Below are 26435 nucleotides of genomic sequence, written 5' to 3'. Positions count from 1 at the left end.
CTGCGCCACCACGCGCTGTACCCTGCTGTTTATATGGGATGTAACTAAATTCCCTTTACAGACCCTGAGGGCACGATCCCTACACCAAAACAAGAAAAAAATGTCCAGTAAACGTGGGCTTTAAAATGCATACGTTAAGGTATATAAGCACTTCTTCATCTTCGATACTATGGAACACATTTCTTCTACTGCAAGCGCCACCACGCGCTGTGTCCTGCTGTTTATATAGATGTAACTAAGTTCCCTTTACAGGCTCTGAGGGCAGGATACCTACACCAAAACAAGAAAAAATGACCGGTAAACGTGGGCTTTAAAATGCATACAAAAAAATGGCTCTGAGCACTATGGGACTCAACTGCTGTGGTCATAAGTCCCCTAGAACTTAGAACTACTTAAACCTAACTAACCTAAGCACAGCACACAACACCCAGCCATCACGAGGCAGAGAAAATCCCTGACCCCGCCGGGAATCGAACCCGGGAACCCGGGCGTGGGAAGCGAGAACGCTACCGCACGACCACGAGATGCGGGCTAAAATGCATACGTTAAGATACATAAGCACTTCTTCATCTTCGATACTATGGAACACATTTCTTCTACTGCAAGCTCTTTGCTTTCCATATTTTGGGTGAAGGTGGTATGGGACAAAACAAGGATAAAATGCCCGGTAAACATGGGGTCTAAAATGTATACCTTGAGAGCTATGAACACTTATTCAACAGAATAGATGTGTTTCATCGTGGCGAAGATGAGCAAGAGTTCATAGGTTTGAAGGTATGCTTTTTAGAGCCCATGTTTACTAAACATTTTTTTTTCTTGTTTTGGTCTAAGGAAATTGTCCTCGAAGTCTCTTTACACCCTGTATATCGGGTATAGAAAAATAACTTTTTCAGACGTCGAGGTGTGAAGATGATCATCATTTTTTCCTGTTCTGCCGTGTAATTTCTGCTTTTTATGGTCGGTCGCTTCCTTCTTCGTGTTCTGATTCAAGATGTCTTGCGCAAGACACAAGCGCTGTGGCCGGTGTTGCGGGGAAATACCCGAGAGGCAGGCAGTGATCTGCATACGCGTCCGCCCTTTCGTCGGACTTCACCAGGTAGGGTATTGGTTTTAACCAAACTTGACAAACGGCCTTGGAGACACGTCAGAGAAAATCTTCCTTCTGTTTAGCTCTTAACATACCTGTGTCAAAGCTCTACAAAAAATCGATCTGAAATCTTAAGCAAGGATAGGGCGTAGACTGACCGGTTTAGATGTTGTTGCTCGACGTCAACACTGAAGCTAGCTATTGCATACTGTTAATGATGGAGAGGTTGATGTTGAAAGGATCCTTTTTCTTCTGATGAAGCACAGCTGCATTTTTTGAATGACGTAAACACGCAGGACGACAGAGACCTCCGAAAATCATCGTCAGCTACATCACGAGCGTCTGCATAACTGAAAACAGGAGTGCAGTGTGCAATTAGTGCAACAAGAGTTGCTGGTTCGATATTTTCCCATCAAACGATAATTTCTATTAGGTATGTGAACAATAACACTATGTGACAAAAAGTATCTGGACACCCCTATGTAATGCGAAATTGGCCACTAAATGTCACGGGGTGCGGACCCGCCAATATGGAGTACTGTGTTGTCAGCAGAGAAGCAATAACAGCAGGTCGGTCGTGAGATCTCAGTGACTTCGAAGATGGTCTAGTCAGTGGGTGTCACCTGAGTAACAAGTCCATCAGGGACATTTCAGTCCTTCCAAAGAGGCAAAGGTCGACTGTTGGTGATGTGACTGTGAAGTGGAAATGCAAAGAAACAACCACAGCTAAATCAACAGCAAGCAGATCGCATATACTGACCGAAAGGAACCATCGATCATTGCAGAGGGTGTTTTAAAAAATCGCATGACAGCAGCAGAAGGTGTCACTCGTGGGTTTCAAGGTGTTACCAGCAATCCAATTAGCACAGTCGACGTGCGTGTGGAGGTAATAACAGTGAGGTACAATGATCGAGCAGCTCCTCATAAACCACACATTTCTGTAGTCGATACTAGGGGTCGCTTGAGCTGATGTAAAGAGCGACGCCACTAGACAGTGGATGACTGGAAACGAGTGATTTGGCGTGATGAATCACGCTACATCCTGTGGCAATCCAATGGAAATGTTTGGGTTTGGCTAATGCCTGGACAACGATACCTACCATCGCGTGTAGAGCCAACAGTGAAGTACAGAGGAAGAGGTGTCTCTCGTATGGATCTGTCGTCCCTTATTGCGCTTAAGGAAAGGCTCAGTGCGAAAGGTTATATTTTACAGCACTGTGTAAGTAGAAGAACAGTACCATGACGGTGGTGTTAGGGCACAGGGGTGTTTTTCGTGCATACGGTATGGACCTATGGTCCTCTTATTGCGCTTAAGAAAAGGCTGAATGCGAAAGGATATAACATATTTTTCAATGTTGTGTACAGTAGAAGAACAGTTCGATGAAGATGATTGTTTGTATCGGAATGACAATGCAACCCATCATAAAGAAGAGTCAGTGACGCAATCGTTTGTGGACAAAACGTTCTTAAAATGGACTGGCGTGCCCAGAGGGCCGATCTGAACCCAATGGAATTCGTTTGGGATGAGTTAGAATGTCGATTTCACTCCAGACCTCTGCGTTCAACATCAATAATTCCTCTGGTTTCGGTTCTTGAGGAGAAACGGGCTGTCATTCCTCCAAAACATTGACATCTCGTTGAACGTGTCCCCAGCAGATTTCTAGGACCACCCCCCAGCCCATGTTAAAAGCTAGAGCCCTCCAGAAGAACAGTATAGATCTTACGATAACACTAAAAGGACCACACCACCCGCAAGTTTTAGCGTGAGACTTTTTCGCGTCTCTGTTACGTCAGGACCACCCCCCAGCCCATGTTAAAAGATAGAGCCCTCCAGAAGAACAGTATAGATCTTACGATAACACTAAAAGGACTACACCAGCTGCAAGTTTAGCGTGAGACTTTTTCGCGTCTCTGTTACGTTGCAAACTTTAAAAACATTGCCCCACCACGAAAAGTATAACGTTTCTCATTGGATAGACAGAATTTTTGTAGGCAGAGCTTAAGGTTAACATTGAGACCCTGATTGGTCAGATGAAAACACAGCCAGATAGTTTTTTTAAACCAACTTCGGTAAATTGTAGTAAGGAGAAGTTAGGAGAGAGTTGCCTCTGGTTTCGGTTCTTGAGGAGAAACGGGCTGTCATTCCTCCAAAACATTGACATCTCATTGAACGTGTCCCCAGCAGATTTCAAGACGTTTTATGGTGAAGGATGGATACACTAATATTAATGTCCACTAACAGGTGTCCGGATACTTTTGATAATATAGTGCATACTGCGACCTTTTATCCAGAGAAGTAACAACTAACAAAAAAACCTCTCTTTATATCATGCAGGATACTGTAAGAACACGCCTCCAATGTCTGTATGATAACAATTTTGTACGCAGGGTATCCGCAGATGCTGAAAGTCATAATCAATGAAAATACCGCTGACAGCTGGTAAAACTTGGTTTTAATTGACCGCACTACCGGTTTCACGGCTTACAGCCTCGTCTTTAGGTACAACTAAATATTATTAGATTAGTCTCTCAAGGATGAACCCACTGTTCTTAGTCACGGTTTGGCGCTCATAGAACACTGTCAATATTTAAAAAATATTAGACGAGTTAAGGCTACTTGGGAAGTTAGTCCATGTAATATCCACAACTAATGTTCATCCATGATGTATTAATGTAATAATTTTTAGTTGCTCATGAAGAGGCGGCTGTAAGCCGTGAGATGCTAGTGCGGTCAGTGAAAACCAAGTTTTACCAGCTGTCAACGGCGATTTTCATTCGTCATGTCTCTATGACAGTGTGCGAAGTATTTGTGATGATAGGAATTAGCCTATGTGGATAGAAATGGTGAACGGGTGAAAGTGAGTATTAGTCTGATCAAGTCATGTGTTATATATTCGAAAGCACCGAATGCTGGTAACATGTAATTCCACATCCACCACCAGAAACCGCTGTTTTCTATGTAAGTTACTTTGTCTTATTGTACGCACATTCCTGTCTTTGAATGAAACCAACCATTTAAAATGCAATAACTCAAAATACTCTCTTGTGGATTAGCACTTTCTTTCGCCGACCTGTTCAGCTGGTCATTATAAATGTAATAAATAATTCCCCGAGCAAAATGTACCTGGTAACTAACAGAGACGGTAAATTTTCTTCATTAAAATGAGCACAATCTATATGCGAAGTGTATAAAACCCAAACAGAAATAGTTTCGTTCAACCTCCCAGTTCCTTGCTATTCGCATAGAAGCAGGCTGAACTGCTATACCAAGACCTGCAACAGGAGCATGTGCCGTAGGTATTTTCGGAGGCTCCACTGATGTGAGTCAGTGTCCTTCAGTTATCTTCCGCTATTATGTTTTACGATACATATTACGTGGCAAAATACCAGTTTCGGTGAAAATCTTCATGGTACAGAAGTGAACAGCGCAAAACACTGGTGGATTACTCCCAAGAACATGATGTCATCAGGACCGTTCTAACGTTGATACACGGTCATGGAACACGATCTTACACCAAGTTATTAATAATGAGCTAAACTGAACAATAAATTACGTTGAATAATAATAACAATATAATCAGGAGCTTCAACCCACAACGAAATTAATGATAATGGAAGAAGATTCAGAGCTAAATATGAAACACCTGATCACATCAATACCGGCTCGAAGTCAGTCGCCCAAGAAGATTACAGCAACAACCACAATCAGATAGTCACCATATTACTTCCAGCACATCGCGGAGGCAACAATGCAAGGAAAGACTAGAAACCTGTACAACAAAGATTAAAATACCCTCACCACTAAAAATGAACAATTTCATGTACGCGCTTACGGAACAGTTCCGATCCACGGCCAGTGTAACACAGTAAACAAAACAGCTTTCCTATTTAAAAAATAAAAAGAAGACAAGAAGTACCAACTGCTCCCGCTTAACTGAAGTATCCAAAATACCTTGTTGTTTGTGTGGATAAAAATGTAAACACCATTCCCAGGCCTACTGCGACAGACGGACTGCCGCCTACAAGGAGTGATCTATGATCATGGGACATGTGATCGGCATCTCGCTAATCCCTCCAGCCGTTAATGCTATCAGATGAATCCGGGCTATCCCACTACTTCATTATTCAAACAGTTCCTCATTTGGCCTCGCGATGCTGAGTGGACACCATTCCAAAACTCACTACCTCCGCGGAGTTACTGGAAATCGAACCTGAGTCCTTCCACACAGACGGAGCAGCTATGGAGACGGTCAGATGCAATGCATAATCAATAAATTGCTCAGAAGCGTTTTGCGCCTCCCGCATCTTTACGAAGATGGTTGGTTAGGTTCAAGGGGAAAAAAACGAAATTAAAAAAGAATATTGTACTGTGAAAGAAAGACACATCCAAAATAAAGGCAATGTGTTCAAAAGTGCACGTCTGTGAAATCAAAATATTTTGCTGGGAAATAGTATTGTGTTGCTCCACCCCATGTATTGTAATGTGCTTGGATCGTCTTTGGCGTATTGTAAAGTGACCAGACGTCTCCATTTTGCCAGGATGGTTCCAATTTTTGGAGTACTGCCGGGATGCCTAAATATTCCGGTTTTTAGAAATGAAAAAAAAATTATCGATCATGTGAGGTTTCAACATATAAGAGGTGTGTTCAAACAATTCCGGAACTTTGTCCACAAATTTTTTCTACCCTTACCTATTACTTATTGTGCTTCGTCTCCTTCGAAATACTCTCCTCCACAATTGATACAACTATTCCAACGCTGTTTCCACTTCTGGACGCAGTCTTCGTACGCCTTCTGCTGGATCAAAATGGCTCTGAGCACTACGGGACTTAACTGCTGAGGTCATCAGTCCCCTAGAACTTAGAACTACTTAAACCTAACTAACCTAAGGACAACACACACATCTATGCCCGAGGCAGGATTCGAACCTGCGACCGTAGCGGTCGCGCCGTTCTAGACTGTAGCGCCTAGAACCGCTCGGTTTTGCTGGATTACGCGAAGCGTCGTCTGAAAATTTTCTTTTATCTCGTCTATCGTTGCTAGTCTTCGTCCTTTCATTGGGGTTTTCAGCTTCGGAAATAAATAAAAAAAATTGGCAGGGGCAGGTCTGGAGAGTACGTACAATGAAGCTGCACAGTGATTTCGTTTTATGTGCAATAGTAACTCACCAACAGGGTGCGTTATCGTGAAGCAGGAGCCATGAATTGTCTCGCCACATTTCAGACCCCTCTCATTTTCTCGCAGGCGTCGCAACACGTCCCGATATTACCATCGATTAAGAGTTTCAAATGTGCAAATGTGTGTGAATACCTATGGGGCTAAACCGCTGAAGTCATCGGTTCCTAGACTTACACACTACTTAAACTAAGTTATGCTCAGAACAAAACACACACCCATGCCCGAGGGAGGACTCGAACCTCCGGCGGGAGGGGCCACGCAGTATGTGACATGGCGCCTCAAACCATGCGGCCACTCTGCGAGGCGATTACAAGTTTGTCCCTGCAACGTGAATTCATGACGAACTAATCCTTCAAAGTCAGAGAAAACTATCAGCATGGCTTTGACATTTGACCTAACCTGACGAGCTTTTTTCGGTCTTGGAGAATCTTTCCCGACGCATTGTGAAGATTGAACCTTGGTCTCAACATCATAACCATAGGCTCAAGTCTCATCACCAGTTATCATACGCATACGGAACATCTAGTTCTCGTAAGCGCGATCCAAAAGCTCTTCACAGATTGCGAGGTGTAGGTCTTTCTTGTCTTGACTCATGAGCCGTGGGACAAACTTTGGAGAAATACGATGAATTCCAAAACGCTGTGTGAGGATTTCATGACATGATCCAACTGAAACTGGAATTGCAACCTCTCGAACAATCAGTCCAACTGGCATGCACAGTTTCGTTGGCGTTCCTGACGTGCGCGTCGTCGGTAGACGTCAAAGCGCGTCCAGAACGAGGGTCACCTTTAACATCTGTCCCCCCAGTTTTAAACCGTATCAGTAATTCGTAGCACCGAGTATGGCCTAAGCACACATCACCGTCGGCTTTCTGCATCATTTGGTGTGTCTCTGTAAAGGTTTTATTGAGTTCCACGCAAAATTTAACGCAGACGCGTTGCTCCTCTAACTTTGTCATCTCGAAATTCGTTAACTGTGAATCACAATGTTCTACTCAATACAGCACTGAACAGTAACTAACGTACAACAACGAAAATTCCGGCAATAACATATTAAACAAAGGCGTGTGCAGGGATGCCAACTGCATATCGCTCCAACACACCATGGGCTCGAAATTAAGAACGTTCCGGAATTTTTTGAACAAACCTCGTATTCCTGGCATTACAATAGTATCTATCCTTTATTTCAATATCGTATCGCTAATGTAAAATATCTTATCGCCCCATATTATGAAATGGATTTACATGACCTACTTGATGATGTATTCGAGATCTTCAGTAATACAGGTACATGCGCTGTAACTGGTATTACTGAGCTAGTTAGTTAGTTGGTTGCGTGTTCCATTGATCAATCACACGGTACGGTAGCCGTTACGATGTGGAACGTGTCAAGTGCACAAGAAATGCACATACGAAACTAGATTTTTTAATATATCTATATTACAATACAGAGCTAAAGACTAATATTTCTATTATTTACCCCATGCCCTTAAATGCACGAAATGTATATACTACATTTATAGATTTATTTATTCCTATTCAAGAATTCATCTATGATATAGAAGGAGTTGTCAAATAGATATGATTTCAATTTATTTTTGTAGCTATTACTGCTGTCTGTCAGACATATTATTTCATCTGGTAATTTGTCGAAAATTTTTGTAGCAGCATATTTTACCCTTTTCTGTGCCAAAGATAGGTTGAGAAAAAGATAGTGTAAGTCTTTCTTTTTTTCTGGTATTAGAATGATGAATGTCGCTGTTGTTTTTAAACTGGTCCACGTTGTTGAGAACAAATTTCATTAGTGAGTAAATGTACTGTGAGGCTGTTGTAAGAATTCCCAATCTTTTAAAAAGATGTGCGACTATGAACCCCACACATTATTCTAACCATTTTCTTTTGAGCAGTGAATACTTTTTGTCTAAATCTTGAGTTACACCAAAATATTATTCCGCATGACATCAGAGAGTGACAGTGTGCGAAGTATGTTAGCTTACTCATTTCTATATCCTCAAAATTGGCAATTATTCAGATTGCAAAAGTTTCTGAATCTAGTCGCTTTACAAGATCCAAAATATGAATTTTCCAATTAAGATTCTCATCCATATGTACACCCAAAAACTTAGTATACTCTACCCTGTCTACTGACTTCTGTTGGTGTGTTATATTTATTGAAGGAACTGTACTTTTTTGCACCAGAAAATCGGATGTACTGTGTTTTCTCAAAATTTAGAGCAAGCCCATTTGCAGAAAACCAATTAATGACTTTTCCAAAGACCTTATTTGTATCATTTTCAATTGGTTTTTCTTTTACTGGATTAATAATGATGCTTGTACCATCAGCAAACAGTGTCAGTTCAGCTTCCTGTTTCAGATAGGAAGGGAGGTCATTTCCATATATCAAGAACACAAGGGGACACATGATTGAACCCTGTGGAACATCTAATGTAATTTCACCCCAGTTAGATGAAGTGGCAAACTTATTTAAATCACTTAACCCATATAAAGAAACTTTTTGTTTCCTACTCTGTAGGTATGACTTAAGCCACTGATGTGCTATTCCATTTATACCACAGAAATGAACAGTTACCATTATCATTGCAAAAGTGGAAGCTGTGTCTCAACTGCTCATTAACTGCATGTACCAGTGCCCTGTAATGTGTAAAACTTACCTTGAGAACTGTGACTCAAGAACATCCATTCTAAATGTTCCTTTCCTTCTTTGTAAGACTATATGCTGCTATTGATAACTTACTTATTTTGTAATTTCCGTAAGAGTATTGATCAGGAGTAGCCTGATACTGTGTATTGCATGAACTATAGAGCTTTGACATATAGTTTATCAATGACTTAGCTTCTTATGTGAACCGACCGGAAATTTGATTGGATGTTATCTTTGTTGATCTATTTGCTCATGAATTACTCATTGAAGGTGGACAATTATGATACCATCTTACTTCATCTATTGTGTTTGAATAAATATTAATATTCAGATACCTTCCAACGCATTTACATTATGGATTGGCTATTAGTTAATATCTATTTGAAAATTATATCTTATGTAATCGCATTGTCACAATTGTTACTTTTATTGCGGTTCAGTATACAATAATTGTTCACCTAATGTAGTGACATCTAGCCCTGTCCTGTCAGAATAATGCTGTGCAATAAAAAAACAGTATTACAACTTATAGTTCTTAACACTAAAATGTGAATAAGTGAGAAGATACAATGTAAAATCTGCTTAGAAAGAACAGGATAGCCTGTGTATCTGAGCTACAAATAAATTTCACACAGTAACGTCTTGTACCATTGTCACATCTATCAAAGTTTTGATTATGGTGTTATGTCTGAATATTAGCAACTTCTGAAATTTGTCAACAAAATTGACAGTCAAATAGCACGCTATAAGCCTGTATTAAGTGGTTGAAATATTGTGACGTAAACTGTTCAGTAAAAGTGATGTCCCTCAGCAGCAAAGATGAATAAATGCTCATAGCTCTTACGGTACGCATTCAGAGCCCATGTTTACTGGACTTTTTTTTCTCCTTTTGATTCATACTACCACCTTGAAAATAGAGAAGCAAAGAACTTCACTAGAAGACATTTGTCGTACAGTAGCGAAGATGAACAAGTTTTCATTCCTCGCAAGGTATGCATTTTATATTTACTAGATATGTTTTTCTAGTTATTAGTCCATATTACCATCTATGAAAGTTTGTCGATGGAGTTCTGCTTCACCCTTGTATATGATTGTTTTTAAAGCACTATTACCCTCCATTCGGACGGAGAGCCACTGTGTCGGCTAGAATGGAAATGGTCCTCCAGAGGATATGTGAGTTGTCGATACCTGCAAGAGCTGAAGATGACGACATGCTCTTTCCTACTTTTACACACAATTACAGGTACATCCTGTTTCCATCGTACCAGCGCTGCGTTTTGCCTGAGTCACGCCTGTTACGTCTACTCTGCCTTAACAGCTGTCACTTAAATTCAGATGTCTAAAGCCAAATAAAGCGACTTGAAGGCTATTCTAGGAACACTCCACTGTTTGGATCTTTCGCTCTTTGTCTTTCACATACGACTTAAGTAATTAACGGTATAAAATTAGCGAATCTGTAAACATTTCTCTTAAATACACTGAAGAGCCAAAGAAACTGGTATATCTGCCTAATATCGTGTAGGGCCTACACGAGCACGCAGAAGTGTAGCAACACAATGTGGCATGGACTCGACTAATGTCTGAAGTAGTGCTGGAGGGAACTGACACAATGAATCCAGCAGGGCTGCCCACAAATCCGTAAGAGAACGAGGGGGCATAGTGCTTAGAGCCATTTGAACCATTTTGTTTCTCATAAACATTTTTTTCTTTTTGTAAGTCATGGAATCTCGTACGTCTAATGTTGTAGGTGTACGGGCTACTAAATTAATATTGTAACCACAATAGCAGAGCGAAAATGCACTGTAGAACCACAGCTATAACAATACTTTAATATCAAATAAATATATGCATTGCCTGATGCCTGATCATTGAATATGAAGCAAATTACGTGTTCCTTGACGATAAAGGGGAAATTATTTCCGCCGTGAGTTACACCTGCTGTAGCTAGAGTTGTCAGTTCAGCTAAAATACTTGCAAGAGAATCAAGAGTTACTTGAATCTAACCAAAAATTTATGAACTCGACACACTTTGACGTACTATTGTAATCTAATGGCAGTTACTGCGCGGAGTGACCCTTTCGCGAAACAAATATATTCATTTGTACATCACACACTGAAGAAAGCTTTTTTGTTTAGTTAATGAAGTCATCGTACGCACTCTCATACCGTCCAAAACTTCCTGTATTATATTACTTTTATTATATTTCACACTGTATTTATTACTTATATTGAATTTAAATACTTATTTTTATCCATTTCGAATCCAAGCAGCACAATTACAGTTGCAAAAATGCGGAATATTTATCCCGATAAAAAAATGAAAGTGAGATCTTTGCCTAGCAACAACAAACACACAGAATCGCTTCATTATAATTTGATAAGTTCGGACTGATTTTCTAATGGTGTAGTGATGATTTTTCGCCTATTCACTTCTTACGTAACTTATGCGGAAAGTCAGCACTTTTGCGTCCGTTTCGCTTTGAGCGGCCCGACTTGAAGCGTAGTTGCAGAGGATGTGGCTTCGCTTTTGTTGAAGAAAACTGTAAGTAATCGTATCTGCGTTTATACCACGCAATGTATTTTCGACCTTAGTGCCACCGAACCGTCTTTTTAATCTTTAATTAATTAAAAGCGGCTAATAAACTTACGAAAACGTATAAACTATCTCCGATTTGTTTGGATATTATTTCGTAAAGAAATGTAATATCTTTGATTTGCAATGAGACGTTTTTAAGTGACGTATGACATAAGTTTTTTAGAAATTCGTAGCGATTTCCGAGGTGGTCGGTAGACTGAGCAGATGGCCGTGCGGTTAAAGGCGCTGCAGCCTGGAACCGCGAGACCGCTACGGTCGCAGGTTCGAATCCTGCCTCGGGCATGGATGTTTCTGATGTCCTTAGGTTAGTTAGGTTTAACTAGTTCTAAGTTCTAGGGGACTAATGACCACAGCAGTTGAGTCCCATAGTGCTCAGAGCCATTTGAACCAACCTAACAGCAGAGCTTTTACAATCATTATTGTCATACTTTTTGCGCTTCTCCGGACAATGTCGCGACTTCCAAGTTGGTCTTCAGGTTGGGACCTCAAGAACACTGCTTTCTTAAACTACTACGAGTGAAGCGAGCAGCATTGACTTGGTTTTCACACACTTTTGCTGCTTCTGTTGTTGTCGATATTTCCGATATGGTGGTTAAGTTGTGAACTAAGCTCTTAGCTTAAACTTATTTTAAAATATCGTTTTATACTATGGCGCAAATGTTTATATTTCACTCAGCCAATCTGTCATTGGCTCCGAAATGTTATGTCATCGTTTAATATCACACGTTGCTAACTTCCATCCTGCATTTCGCAATTCTGTCTTAGAAAATAATTTTTAGAAAAGTTTTATGGTTTTTACTAGTAGATGCACTATTAGTCTACTTTTCATTTTTGTATCTGTGTACATAAGAGATGAGCAGATCTTGCAATCTGCTTCGGACTCTCCTAACGTTTTACCAAAAGTCGGGTAATTTGTTTTAATAGGATTTTATTCAGAATTTCTACATTTTTAAAATGAAGAATTCCGTTAACGGTAAGCAACTCTCTTATAAACTGGGAGTGTAAGTAAATATTTTGTCATTTGAAAAGTAACACTCATACATTTCCATCTACATCTACATGGATACTCTGCAAATCAAATTTAAGTGCCTGGCAGAGGGTTCCTCGAACCACCTCCACAATTCTCTATTATTCCAATCTCGTAGAGCGCGCGAGGAGAATTAACACCTATATCTTTCCGTACGACCTCTGATTTCCCTTACTTTATCTTGGTGAGCGTTCCTCCGTATGTAAGTCGGTGTCAACAAAATATTTTTGCATTCGGAGGAGAAAGTTGGTGATTGGAATTTCGTGAGAAGATTCCGTCGCAACGAAAAACGCCTTTCTTTTAATGATGTCCATCCCAAATCCTGTATCATTTCTGTGACACACTCTCTCATATTTCGCGATAATACAAAACGTGGTGCCTTTCTTTGAACTTTTTCGATGTACTCAGTCAGTCCTATGTGGTAAGGATCCCACTCCGCGCTACAGTATTCTAGACGTGGACGGACAAGCGTAGTGTAGGCAGTCTCCTTAGTAGGTCTGTTACATTTTCTAAGTGTCCTGCCAATAAAACTAAGTCTTTGGTTAGCCTTCCCCACAACACTTTCTGTGTGTTCCTTACAATTTAAATTGTTCGTAATTGTAATACCTAGGTACTTAGTTGAATTTAGGGCTTTTAGATTAGACTGATTTATCGTGTATCCGAAGTTAAACGCGTTCATTTTAGCACTCATGTGGATGATCTCACACTTTTCGTTATTTAAGGTCAACTGCCACTTTTCGCACCGTTCCGGTATTTCTTCTAAATCGTTTTGCTATTTGTTTTGATCTTCTGATGATTTTATTAGTCGATAAACGACAGCATCATCTGCAAACAACCGAAGACGGGTGCTTGGATTGTCTCCCAAATCGTTTATACAGACAAGGAACAGCAAAGGGCCTATAACACTACCTTGGGGAACGCAAGAAATCACTTCTGTTTTACTCCATGACTTTCCGTCAATTCCTACGAACTGTGTGACCTCTCTAACAGGAAATCACACATCCAGCCACATAACTGAGACGACATTCCATAAGCACGCAATTTCACCAAGAGCCTCTTGTGTGGTACAGTATCAAAAGCCTTCTGGAAATCCAGAAATACGGAATCGATCTGAGATCCATTGTCAATAGTACTCAGCGCTCTATGTGAATAAAGAGCTAGTTGTGTTTCACAGGAACGATGTATTCTAAACCCATGTTGACTGTGAGTCAATAGACCGTTTTCTTCGAGGTAATTCATTGTGTTCGAACACAATATATGTTCTAAAATCCTGTTGCATATCGACGTTAACGATATGGGCGTGTAATTTAGTGGATTACTCCTTATTTCCTTTAATTTAGCAATGAGGCAGGGAAAGAAAACATCACCAATTTAGCACGATACTTAGAACTAACAATGACAAATGACTATCCATTATAACAGTGACAACGATGTCAGGGAAGTCCAAACAGAATTGAAATGATACATTTTCAGTGTTCGTTTTATTTTTCAGTAGATCACATTCGAGTGAATTGCCATAAATAAAAACTACTGAAGCTTCATGAGTTAGAAATTATAACTGAAGAGAAATTGCCAGACAGTCAACCAATGGCGCGCAAATCAACACAGACTATATTCAGCCTGTATTTGAGAATGAGAGCACTTAGCGACTTACAACCATCTTTACGAATAATCTCAAACCTTTTCGAAACTTTATCTCGCTGACATAATCCCCCCACACACACACACACACACACGCAAACTCACACACACGCACACACAAAATAACGGAATAGGAAAAGTTTACCGCATACTATATTTACTCTCTACATTCAGTAAAACTTTATCATCAGAAACAAAGTTTTAATTTCTTACTTCTTTACCAGATGGCAGTTACAAGAGTCGAGGGAGATGAAAGGGAAGCAGTGGTTGGGAAGGCAGTGAGACAGGGTTGTAGCCTCTCCCCGATGTTATTCAATCTGTATATTGAGCAAGCAGTAAAGGAAACAAAAGAAAAAAAAAGAAAGAAAAAAATTCGGAGTAGGTATTGTAAGGTGTCAGGCAAATCCAACACCTTCCATGAAAACCCTGACATGATAAGCAAATCCGGTAGTATGTCACATAGCTCCGAATAAATCGTGACATTAAATTAACCAAAGTAATACGAGTAACGAGTGAGCAAATGGAATACCACAGACTAACACAAGAATGCCTAAATGCATGTCATACCTTCCCACCGTGAGACAGACGCAGTTCCGAGGGGAGAAACGAGAACAGAAGCCGAGAGCAGAACCGTGTTAAGCTGGAAGGCCCTACGATAAGGTATGGACACCCACGTCGCCAGCTAACCGCTAGGACCACTCCCCAGCCCATGTTAAAAGCTAGAGCCCTCCAGAAGAACAGTATAGATCTTACGATAACACTAAAAATACCACACCAGCTGCAAGTTTTAGCGTGAGACTTTTTCGCGTCTCTGTTACGTTGCAAACTTTAAAAATATTGCCCCACCACGAAAAGTATAACGTTTCTCATTGGATTGACAGAATTTTTGTAGGCAGAGCTTAAGGTTAACATTGAGACCCTGATTGGTCAGATGAAAACACAGCCAGATAGTTTTTTTAAACCAACTTCGGTAAATTGTAGTAAGGAGAAGTTAGGAGATAGTTGCTTCCAAGACGGCGAGGTGAGCGGAGCTGTGCTGTCCGCCGCCCCCTGACGAACACCGACAAGGTAATGAACGCACGCGATGCTGCATAGCAGCGCATAAAGCTTCACTCAGAACTGCAGAAGTCTCATCTGTTACACCCCCTTTTTGCGTAATACTAGTGTCGATCGTCAATTAAAGCTCATGGTGTTCACATTTGCCACTTGAAGTAAAAATCTGAAACGCGATGATTTTTCTGGTATATAGTTATTGAGAAGCCACATCAGCCACTGTAATTTACGACAAGTTAGATAAGTAATTAAAGATAATTGAGGGTCTCTGTAGACTGTTTTGATAGTTTTCTCTTTTGTGAAAATTTAAACGTAGATTATAGATGTGATATGGCATAGGTCATCCTTCGATCCATTGTAGAACTTGGAAAGCCATTCAGGGAATATTCGTTCACATTTTTGTTGAACGCACTTGGTTTTTACCATCCTGTATTAAAACATTTCCTTTTATCAATAGTGCAATTTATAAACAATGTTTTGTGAGTAGAATAAAATTTCCAGTGGTAAACTTAACTGCTTTTTTGACGTTATTTTACCAGCTAACTAAAAATAGGAAAGCCTTGAACCCCTTCCACTAAATTTAGTTAGTATTACGATTCTTTCACAGGGAGTGCAGTGGAGCTGACGCTGAAATCATTAAGTATTTGGTTATATCATCGCTAGTCTCACTGAACTCTTCTGAACTCTACATGTCATGTGTGGTCTGACGTCTCCTTACCAGCAACAGGTCCCAGGTTCAAACTAGTTAATTCCCTAAAAAACACGATCAGAGCGTCGTTGCGCGAAAGTGGTAGGGAGACACGATATAGAACAGCAGAAACCACGCAGAATGTTAGAGTATTCAAGTCCATGGACAAGAAAGAAAAACTTTGAGGTTCGCCGATGACATTGTAATTCTGTCAGAGACAGCAAAGGACGTCGAAGAGCAGCTGAACGTAATGGATAGTGTCTTGAAAGGAAGATATAAGACGAACATCAACAAAGGCAAAACCAGGATAATGGAATGTAGTCGAATTAAGTCGGGTGATGCTGAGGGAATTAGATTAGGAAATGAGACACTTGAAGTAGTAAAGGAGTTTTGCTATTTGGAGAGCAAAATAACTCATGATGGTTGAGGTAGAGAGGATATAAAATGTAGATTGGCAATGGCAAGGAAAGCTTTTCTGAAAGTATAGATTTAAGTGTCAGTAAGTCGTTTCTGAAAGTATTTGTATGGAGTGTAGCCATGTACAGAAGTGAAACATGTACGATAAATAGTTTAGATAAGAAGAGAATAGAAGCTTCGAAACGTGGTGCTACAGAAGAATGCTGAAGATTAGATGGGTAGATCACATAACTAATGAGGAGGTATTGAACAGAATTGAGGAGGAGTTTGTGGCACAACTTGACAAGAAGAAGGGATCGGTTGGTAGGACATGTTCTGAGGCATCAAGGGATCACTAATTTAGTATTGGAGGGCAGCGTGGAGGGTAAAAAGCCAGGAGGGAGACCAAGCGATGAATACACTAAGCAGATTCAGAAGGATGTAGGTTGCACACGATAGAGTAGCATGGAGAGCTGCATCAGACCAGTCTCAGGACTGAAGACAACAACATCAACGTCTTTACTACTAACTTTATTCACAACACATTTTCAGACAGTATCCACATGTGCCACTGTACGTGCTTGAAAAATTAGATCATTGTATGACACATAGTTCAAGAGATATGCTGTCATAAGCTCTGAGATATGTGAAAAACCAATTTTTTTAAAGTGGAGCGCAAATTATTCAGAACATAATTAGGGCCTTGCGTTTTCAACCACAAATGTTTTACATACTTAACGTCAAATATTTAACACAATAACACATTTGTAAAGTAATCAGAATCTGAAATATTTTTATACAGAAAGGTATATTATCGACATAGAAAGGCCATCCACGCATTAACGGAGCTCTGGGTGGCAGCAACCAGCAATTCCGGCCGCCATATTTTGTAATGTCAACACACGGAATTATATTAATGAGGTGGATGCAACAAAAGGTTTGTTTTGTGATCGAAATCTAACGTAAGACTACTTTTCTGAATCATAAATCATGGCCATATATGTTCAAAGTGGTAAAATGTGTATTAAGGAATTGTCAAATATCAATAGATATTAATCATTTTCTCTTAAGTTTACATCTTCATGTATTCAGTATGTTGAGACACAGACCGAATTTATTTACTGGATGTTGTCGCTAAATGGTTTCCCCTGACTATGGCGAGGAATGTCACTATTGCATTCTGATAAATATGTTGTTAAAACATTACTTCATTTGCTGATTTGTGCAAAACTAAACAAACAGAAGACAGAGAGCAAAACAGATAAGACGAATTTGATATTGTTTAAAGGTCATTGATTGGCCTTTCTTGTAAACTGTTATACTTAATAAGAAACACAACATCAGTTACATTTTAATGTCAAATAACTGTACGCCTAGAAAACTCTATATCATAAACGTGTTTCGTTTCATTTCTCTTTGTGAGATTTGTTTTGCAGCTCATCGGAAGCCTGAGACTAGAAACAATGGTTTTGCTTGTTAAAGAGTAATAATTGTTTTTATACCATGCCAGCACAGCAACCGTTTAACAGCACAATTGTGACGTCATGTAGCATGGTGAATCATGTAACAGGTTACACAAATGTAAGGATGTTCAACTTAAATGAAGTGATCTTGAGGCATCTGGTAATAGCTCTTTTCCGAGAAAGAAATATCCGAACGCTGTATGGTATAAAACATGACAGTCTTGGCTTCTATTAGCCACAAAAAACGTCATAATGGAAAACAACAATGACCTTGCCCACACACTTTTTTTACTGGACTATCGCTTGCTTTCATTAGAAAAACCAACGATCTGTCCAGTGTACCTCTGATAAATATGCTATTAAGAGTGAAACGTCATTCGTCTCAGAAGTAGAATAACCGAATTTAATAGTTATAAATGAATTCGCCTGTATCTGGGAAAGACACATTGGCGATCACAAAAATCCGCATATTTACACTATCGTAAAGTCACCAAAACAATGCACCAGCTCGCATTTCGCAAATATCACTTTTAAGATGCCGTACTACACGACAAAAGCATTTCACAATGGGAATTAATTCCCGAAACGCGTCGTTTCTGTGACCAGCAGCAACAATTGCTACTGTATTACAAAAACAAACATAAGATTCCGTCCTAGCAGACGTCTAACATCGCCCAACCAGACATTGCAAAGCGATGCAGTTATCTATAATGAAGTACTATCTGAAAGAAACAACATAAATATACAGTCAGAGCGTGATGAGATTTCATAGTGGTGCAGAGATTGTCAACTTGCCTTACATGTTCATAAATGTAAAATGTTGTAATTCATAAAATGAAAAAAACTTAGTATCCCATGACTTTAACGTCAGTGAATCACTGCTGGAATCGGTCAACTCATACAAATACCTGGGTGTAACTTTTTGTAGGGATATGTGGAATGATCAAATTGGTTCATTCATGAGTAAAACAGGATCTCGGTTTATTGGTAGAACACTGAGGAAGTGTAATTTATCTACAAAGGAAATCGCTTACAAATAACTCGTGCAACCGGTCCTAGAATATTGCTGAAGTGTGTGGGACCCGAATCCGATACGATTGACTGGGAATACTGAACGTATACAGAGAAGGGCAGCACGAATGGTCACAGGTTTCTTTATCCGTGGGAGAGTGTCACAGAGATTCTGAAGGAACTGGGCTGGAAGACTCCTGAAGATAGACGTAAACTACCCCGAGAAAGTCTATTAACAAAATTTTCAAGAACCGGCTTTAAATAATTGCTCTAGGAAAATACTACAACCGCTTTTGTGTCGCCGGCATAGGGATCTTGATGATAAGATTAGAACAATTACTGGACGCACAGGGGCATTCAAACAACCATTCTTCCCGCGATCCATACGTTTATGGAACAGGAAAAAACAATAATAACTTGTTCAGTGACACGTACCCTCTACCATGCTCCTCACGGTGGTTTGCAGTGTATGGATGTAAATGTAGATATAGACACCGCGGCTAAGTTTCCAGCGTTGTTTATATGGGCCGTTGGTTTTATACAAGGAATTCGATTCCTTTAAGAATGTGGTTGACGAGGGGTGGAGGGCGAGTTACTAGCAATTTGCTAAGCTGAAACAACGAACATGGAGCATTTTTACCATCGTCTACAATGTCCAAAAATGATATGTCTTGTAGAGGCCACGCGTTGCAAAGCACTCATTACCTTTAATAAGTAAATGTTCACCTGGTGAGCTGTCTTTCATTACAGTGATATCATTAACACTGCAGATAGAACTCAGCAGCGACACAGTGTCAGTAACGTCTGCGCTTTAATACAGAGCAAGAGAATGCCACTCAGACTGCTTACGCATAACTGAAGACTAGAAATAGAAAAGGGTCTTCAGTGCGAATATCATGAATTTGAGGAAAATAGGTTTAAGATACTAGGTAATTAATGGTCATAACGGGAGTATTAAATGTTTTATTGGAAAGTTAAGCCTAGTCTGGATCTAGTTTCCAGCGGAAATTACAGACATTTTATTGTAATAGCTTGCCTAGTATGGATCTAATTTCGAAAGGAAATTACAAACATTGTATTGTAATAGTATGAAAAACTTACTGAAAGTAGAAATGCAATGAAAAGCTCTAAATGTCACAGTTCAGTACTCAACAGAAAGATGGCAAAAGTTCATTCCGTTTTTGTAAAACTGTATGTGGTCATTGTATGTTAGGTACTGCATCATTTCAAACAAATCCTTCTTCTTTTCTTCACAGTTCTAAATTGTAACAGCCAGGTTAAACAGTTGTATTTTCTTGATGTCCTGTACTTGTACACATTTTCTCAAAATTTGGGTACCTTCATAGACCTCAATTTCACTTAAGATTCTCCTGGTCTTAACTAGATAAGGTTTATGTTTGCCGAAACATAGCCACTGCACTATGTATATGTTCCGATTTGCTGTGTTTATATTCTCATATGCTGCAGACTTGAAATCTAAGAAGTAAAACAGCTTTATTTGTCTTGATTACCATATCATGTCCTTTACATCTTCTGGAACAATACATTTGGAAACTCACGAACAAATATTCTGTCCAGTTATGGTGTAGGTAAGCCATCAGTAATAAGACTTCCTTCCTGTAAAACTTCCTGGCAGATTAAAACTGTGTACCCGACCGAGACTCGACCTCGGGACCTTTGCCTTTCGCGGGCAAGTGCTCTACCAACTGAGCTACCGAAGCACGACTCACGCCCGGTACTCACAGCTTCTAAAGGCAAAGGTCCCGAGTTCGAGTCTCGGTCGGGTACACAGTTTTAATCTGCCAGGAAGTTTCATATCAGCGCACACTCCGCTGCAGAGTGAAAATCTCATTCAAGACTTCCTTCCTGTGCTGGACAAGCTTTCGCTGGAATACATTTATTTCTTAAACTTATGCATTCATTCCCTCCATTTTTCAGCATTTCCCTATTGTTGCCACTGTGCCGTCTCCTTTGATTCGCCGTTTCTATCATCTCAAACTGTTCAAACATCTGCTAGCTCCGTTATTTTATTTAACGCTATAATTTTTTTTTTTTCATATTTCAAGAGCGTATCCCGTAGCTGAGCTTAATGGTGAGTCGGGGACGGGGCGTGGGATGTGAAGTCGTGAGGGACCTATGTTAGTTACGCAGTAAATAACGAAATAGTTTTGAGTTTTCACGGCAAATGGCTCAAGGTACACTAGCTACTAGTCAGTATCAATTTCATATACTAGCTTATTTCAAACTAGTACTGAATTAACCCTACGACGCCTAACGGGGTGTGGGGGGGGGGTAACCCCCCCCCTCCCCTTAGGCTTCCATGCTATAGAAAATTTCCCTTAGTAGGATTTCGTGTTTCTCATCTCTACAACAATGCAAGTTAGTTTCTTGTTGGTTGGTATTCTTGATATTCACAACAATCGGTTTACTTTCAGAGGAAGTGATTGTTGATGCCAGTCAGCTGTTATTTATCTTGTAAACTTGCAGTGAGTTAGTGCAGCTCTCTACTGTTCACACCCAGACTTAGAAATGACTAAAAGAATACGTGACTCGTCTTTAGAAAGAGTTCTGAAAGAAATTTTAGATGAAAATTCTCAGAGAAAATGAAGATAGCGCAGCTTCAGGCAGTGACCAACCAGGATGTTATTGTGGCCAAGTCTGGAAGAAGGTACGTAACCACACAGCCTAGAATTCCTCGGAGGTCTGTTGCTAATATAGTAAGAGAGCAGGCAGGAGTAACTCCAGCTGGTGTTTGCCATTCACCTGGAGAAGCCTTGAAGTTGCTTCTTACGCCTGACATCATGGATGTTATAGTAAAACATTCAAATGAAGAGGCAGTTACGCGAAATGTTACTTTGACTAATGAGAAAGAATTGTATGCCTTTATAGGAATCCTGATACTCACGGGGGCAAATAAGGACAATTCTGTCAGTGTACACGATCTTTGGTCAGACCTAATGCGTCGGCCAGTTTACAAGGGTATTACGGCAAGAGAACGTTTCAAGGACCTTATTGCAATCATAAGGTTTGAAGACAAAAGTACCCGCCAGCTAAGAAGGGAAGCAGACAAGTTCTCAGCAATCCGTGATGTTTTCAACAAAGTGAATGATAGGTTTCCACTACTGTATAAACCAGGGGTCCACCTCACCATTGATGAGATAATCAGCTTGTTTAGAGGGCGCTGCCCCTTCAAAGTACACTCCTGAAAATTGAAATAAGAACACCGTGAATTCATTGTCCCAGGAAGGGGAAACTTTATTGACACATTCCTGGGGTCAGATACATCACATGATCACACTGACAGAACCACAGGCACATAGACACAGGCAACAGAGCATGCACAATGTCGGCACTAGTACAGTGTATATCCACCTTTCGCAGCAATGCAGGCTGCTATTCTCCCATGGAGACGATCGTAGAGATGCTGCATGTAGTCCTGTGGAACGGCTTGCCATGCCATTTCCACCTGGCGCCTCAGTTGGACCAGCGTTCGTGCTGGACGTGCAGACCGCGTGAGACGACGCTTCATCCAGTCCCAAACATGCTCAATGGGGGACAGATCCGGAGATCTTGCTGGCCAGGGTAGTTGACTTACACCTTCTAGAGCACGTTGGGTGGCACGGGATACATGCGGACGTGCATTGTCCTGTTGGAACAGCAAGTTCCCTTGCCGGTCTAGGAATGGTAGAACGATGGGTTCGATGACGGTTTGGATGTACCGTGCACTATTCAGTGTCCCCTCGACGATCACCAGTGGTGTACGGCCAGTGTAGGAGATCGCTCCCCACACCATGATGCCGGGTGTTGGCCCTGTGTGCCTCGGTCGTATGCAGTCCTGATTGTGGCGCTCACCTGCACGGCGCCAAACACGCATACGACCATCATTGGCACCAAGGCAGAAGCGACTCTCATCGCTGAAGACGACACGTCTCCATTCGTCCCTCCATTCACGCCTGTTGCGACACCACTGGAGGCGGGCTGCACGATGTTGGGGCGTGAGCGGAAGACGGCCTAACGGTGTGCGGGACCGTAGCCCAGCTTCATGGAGACGGTTGCGAATGGTCCTCGCCGATACCCCAGGAGCAACAGTGTCCCTAATTTGCTGGGAAGTGGCGGTGCGGTCCCCTACGGCACTGCGTAGGATCCTACGGTCTTGGCGTGCATCCGTGCGTCGCTGCGGTCCGGTCCCAGGTCGACGGGCACGTGCACCTTCCGCCGACCACTGGCGACAACATCGATGTACTGTGGAGACCTCACGCCCCACGTGTTGAGCAATTCTGCGGTACGTCCACCCGGCCTCCCGCATGCCCACTATACGCCCTCGCTCAAAGTCCGTCAACTGCACATACGGTTCACGTTCACGCTGTCGCGGCATGCTACCAGTGTTAAAGACTGCGATGGAGCTCCGTATGCCACGGCAAACTGGCTGACACTGACGGCGGCGGTGCACAAAAGCTGCGCAGCTAGCGCCATTCGACGGCCAACACCGCGGTTCCTGGTGTGTCCGCTGTGCCGTGCGTGTGATCATTGCTTGTACAGCCCTCTCGCAGTGTCCGGAGCAGGTATGGTGGGTCTGACACACCGGTGTCAATGTGTTCTTTTTTCCATTTCCAGGAGTGTATATTCATATATACGATGTAAAACGTATCACATGATACCTAATTGTGTTTGTAGATCACGGCAAAGTATGTGGATGAGTTCTTGTAAGGTGCGAAATTATAGCCACCTTACACCCTGTCCGTCGTGAGAGGCAATGCCCGAAATGTGGTATTCCTGACGTACTCTTGACACTGTGGATCACAAAATATTGAATTCCCCAACGATTTCCGAAATGGAATGTACCACGCGTTTAGTTCCAATTATCATTCCGTGTTCAACGTCTATTAATCCCCGTCTACGGCTATAATCACTTTGGATAGCTTTCCACGTGAATCACCTGAGTACAAATACAGCTCCGCTAATGCAGTAGCCTTTTACACCTTGCGTACGCGATACTACTGCCATCTGTATACGTGCATTTCGTTATCCCATGACTTTTCTCACGTTAGTGTTGTTGGATCAACGCGCTGAACGGTGTGCTCCGAAACACTGGTGCCTGCACCAGCATTATACTCTGTCGTCAGACCTGCCACGGATCGCCGGGTATCCCACTTTACAGAGCAGGAAATCCTCCAACCACAGCGTTTTGTGATGACGCATGGACGTGAAACACCTTGTCACCTACTCATGGTTTTGTCACCCCTCAACCGCTTTCGATAAGATGGTTCACGATAGTAGCACGATAACAGCTCACCAGTTCCGACGCTTCCGAGATGCTCATTCCCAGGTACTGGGCCAAAAGTCTGGTTCGAAATTTTGAACGATCAAGGTATTGTTGCTATTTAAACTGCTCTATGTCCTTTCAAGCAGAAGGGGAAAAAAAGATGGAAAATTGGGGAGCGTCAAAAATTCCCTCACTAAAAGTCTTCAGAAAACTGAGGCTGAACTACAAATGATTGCCCTATGTTTGGCAACTAAAAAAACAAGACGACCACACTCGCAGCTGTGCAGGTACTCTCTCTTCATGTGTCTCAACATTATATAATGTCACCAGTCATTTGTACAATGAGATGCACATTAACGTGTATAATCTTTCTTCTCAATTTGAACTCCTTTTAGTTGATAAATGGAACACTGAACCAAAAAAGACGAGAGACTGTACTTCAACGAAAAATGTGACTGACTGGCAAGATTATTGTCAAAATGCACAATATTTATCAGTTAGTGCACTGTATTCAGAAGTGTTTGATTTGTTCGGTATTACTCCGCAATCTCTCAATCTAACCCGGTACAACATTATTATACAACTGGAAGTACTGAGCAATTACATTGACCTTCTATGGGCCACTTACTGTAGCGTTTGGTTCATAATTGGTAATGTTGCTAGTCGGAACTGCTGTATAGTTATCTTTTGCATCGAATCGTATACAAACTGACATTGCTTTGGTTCTCAGCTGCCGTCTTCAGGAATGTTCACTATTAGCCTTGTTTAAGAAGTATCCAGTACTATGAGCGGCACGAACAAACTAAATGGTACACAAAATAGGAAACGAACAATTGAACGAAAAAGAAAGATATTGTTCAGGCTAAAAGCTTCATTACACATGTTTTTTCTAAGCACGAAAATGGAAATTTGAACTGCCAGGTATGTAATATTAACATTAACAGGTGAAATTTTGATACCATTTAATGAAAACGAACGAGTGATAGTGCTCGGGGGAAGGGACAGAAGGGGTTGAACGCCGAATGCACTTGGGCGCAACCTCTTGTAAATCCGGCCCTACTTCTGCAAAGGAGATCTTCTTCCACCTAAACCTCCTACACATAATACCATCCCATGGGATATACATCACGCCAGAACTAAAACTTCTTCAGCACGTAACTGTCTACAAAATGTTTACGAGTAAGAGGTGATGGGAGATGTAGTATTAAAGTGCTCGTAAGCTCATACGCAGTGCGTTCTGTCTAGCCAATTCTGAAAGGCACAGGTTACTTTCAGAAGTATTTGACACTGCACCTTATTTGTGTTTTCACCACCATGAAATCTGCCTTGAGCTCTCTTTTTCTAGAAACACAAGTAGCACGGTGTTACATGAATACTGTGCTAGTTTTAACTTTTTACAGGTTTTGCGTATCACTGCATGGTCCGCTTCTTGGTCTCTATAATGCCATTAGAAAGCATGTTTCACGTCTACCGATAATCATGGCGTGTCCTAACCTACACATCACCGGATTGCGAGCACCGCCTTGGCGTCTCCAGTTTATGTCGATGTTAGTGTGACTAGCTTATCCGGGCACCAGTATTATAACTATCCGTGAACATACACAAACCAAGCGCCAACTTAAACTCAGGCGGATGGGTACACGACAAGATGAGTGGAACACAACTGATAACGGTCGTAGAGTATATGACTTCCTCCGCAACCTAAGGATATACAATAAAATGAATACATCAGTTTACGAGACTGCTGCGCCTGAGACCGCAAAACTGTTCTCCGCTACAAAACGAGAAGGGTAAAGTGTCGTAAATAATTTGTGAGCGACGAGAGTCAGCACATAGCACCGGCTGATTCCTGCCTCCCTTGAGCGTATGTAGGCAATTTTTCACACAAATACGACCGCTGACTCACCTGCGGAGTCGATATCAGCGGTCACGGAGACCAGCCCCCAGCCGAGCACGAAGAAGAGCAGTGGGCGCCCCATCGCGTAATACTCGCGAGGTGCCCGGCCGCGCTGTCTTAAGCACTGCGCGCGGCGACCATTACCCTAATGGCAGATTGATTGCCTGCCGATAAGCGGGGGAAGTCAAGACGTCAGTACTCTCCACTCTCCCAGACTCCCGATGGAGCTTCAATGGAGACGAAAACTGGCTTCTGTGAGAGCAGCAGAAATAACTGTTGCAAAATGGAACAAAAGCATCATGTTTGTAAAGAGAGCAAGAATGTATAAACGACAGTCGTATCGCATTTGCATTGTGTTGGGCTCAGTTACGTTCGGAAGGTCAGAAATAAAAACAGAGTATGTACAAGAATATTCTGAGTTTCGCTTCGTGATGATTATTATACCAACTGGAACGTGTTGATGTCATAGGTAAA

The 26435-nt window shown here is 41.4% G+C and overlaps 1 protein-coding gene across 1 annotated transcript in view; it reads right to left on the bottom strand.

Moving 5' to 3' along the window:
• The window catches only part of LOC126235956 (uncharacterized), a 70834-nt gene extending 44791 nt beyond the window's left edge, over window positions 1–26043 (bottom strand). Inside the window, exon 1 of the mRNA XM_049944962.1 lies at window positions 25971–26043. Coding sequence (XP_049800919.1) covers window positions 25971–26043 — 73 coding nt within the window. The remainder of the gene's footprint in view (window positions 1–25970) is intronic.
• Between the last annotated feature and the right edge of the window lie 392 nt (window positions 26044–26435).

Source organism: Schistocerca nitens, chromosome 1, assembly GCF_023898315.1.
Source record: "Schistocerca nitens isolate TAMUIC-IGC-003100 chromosome 1, iqSchNite1.1, whole genome shotgun sequence".
Taxonomy (NCBI): Eukaryota; Metazoa; Arthropoda; class Insecta; order Orthoptera; family Acrididae; genus Schistocerca; species Schistocerca nitens.
This window is presented reverse-complemented; position numbering and strand designations above follow the sequence as displayed.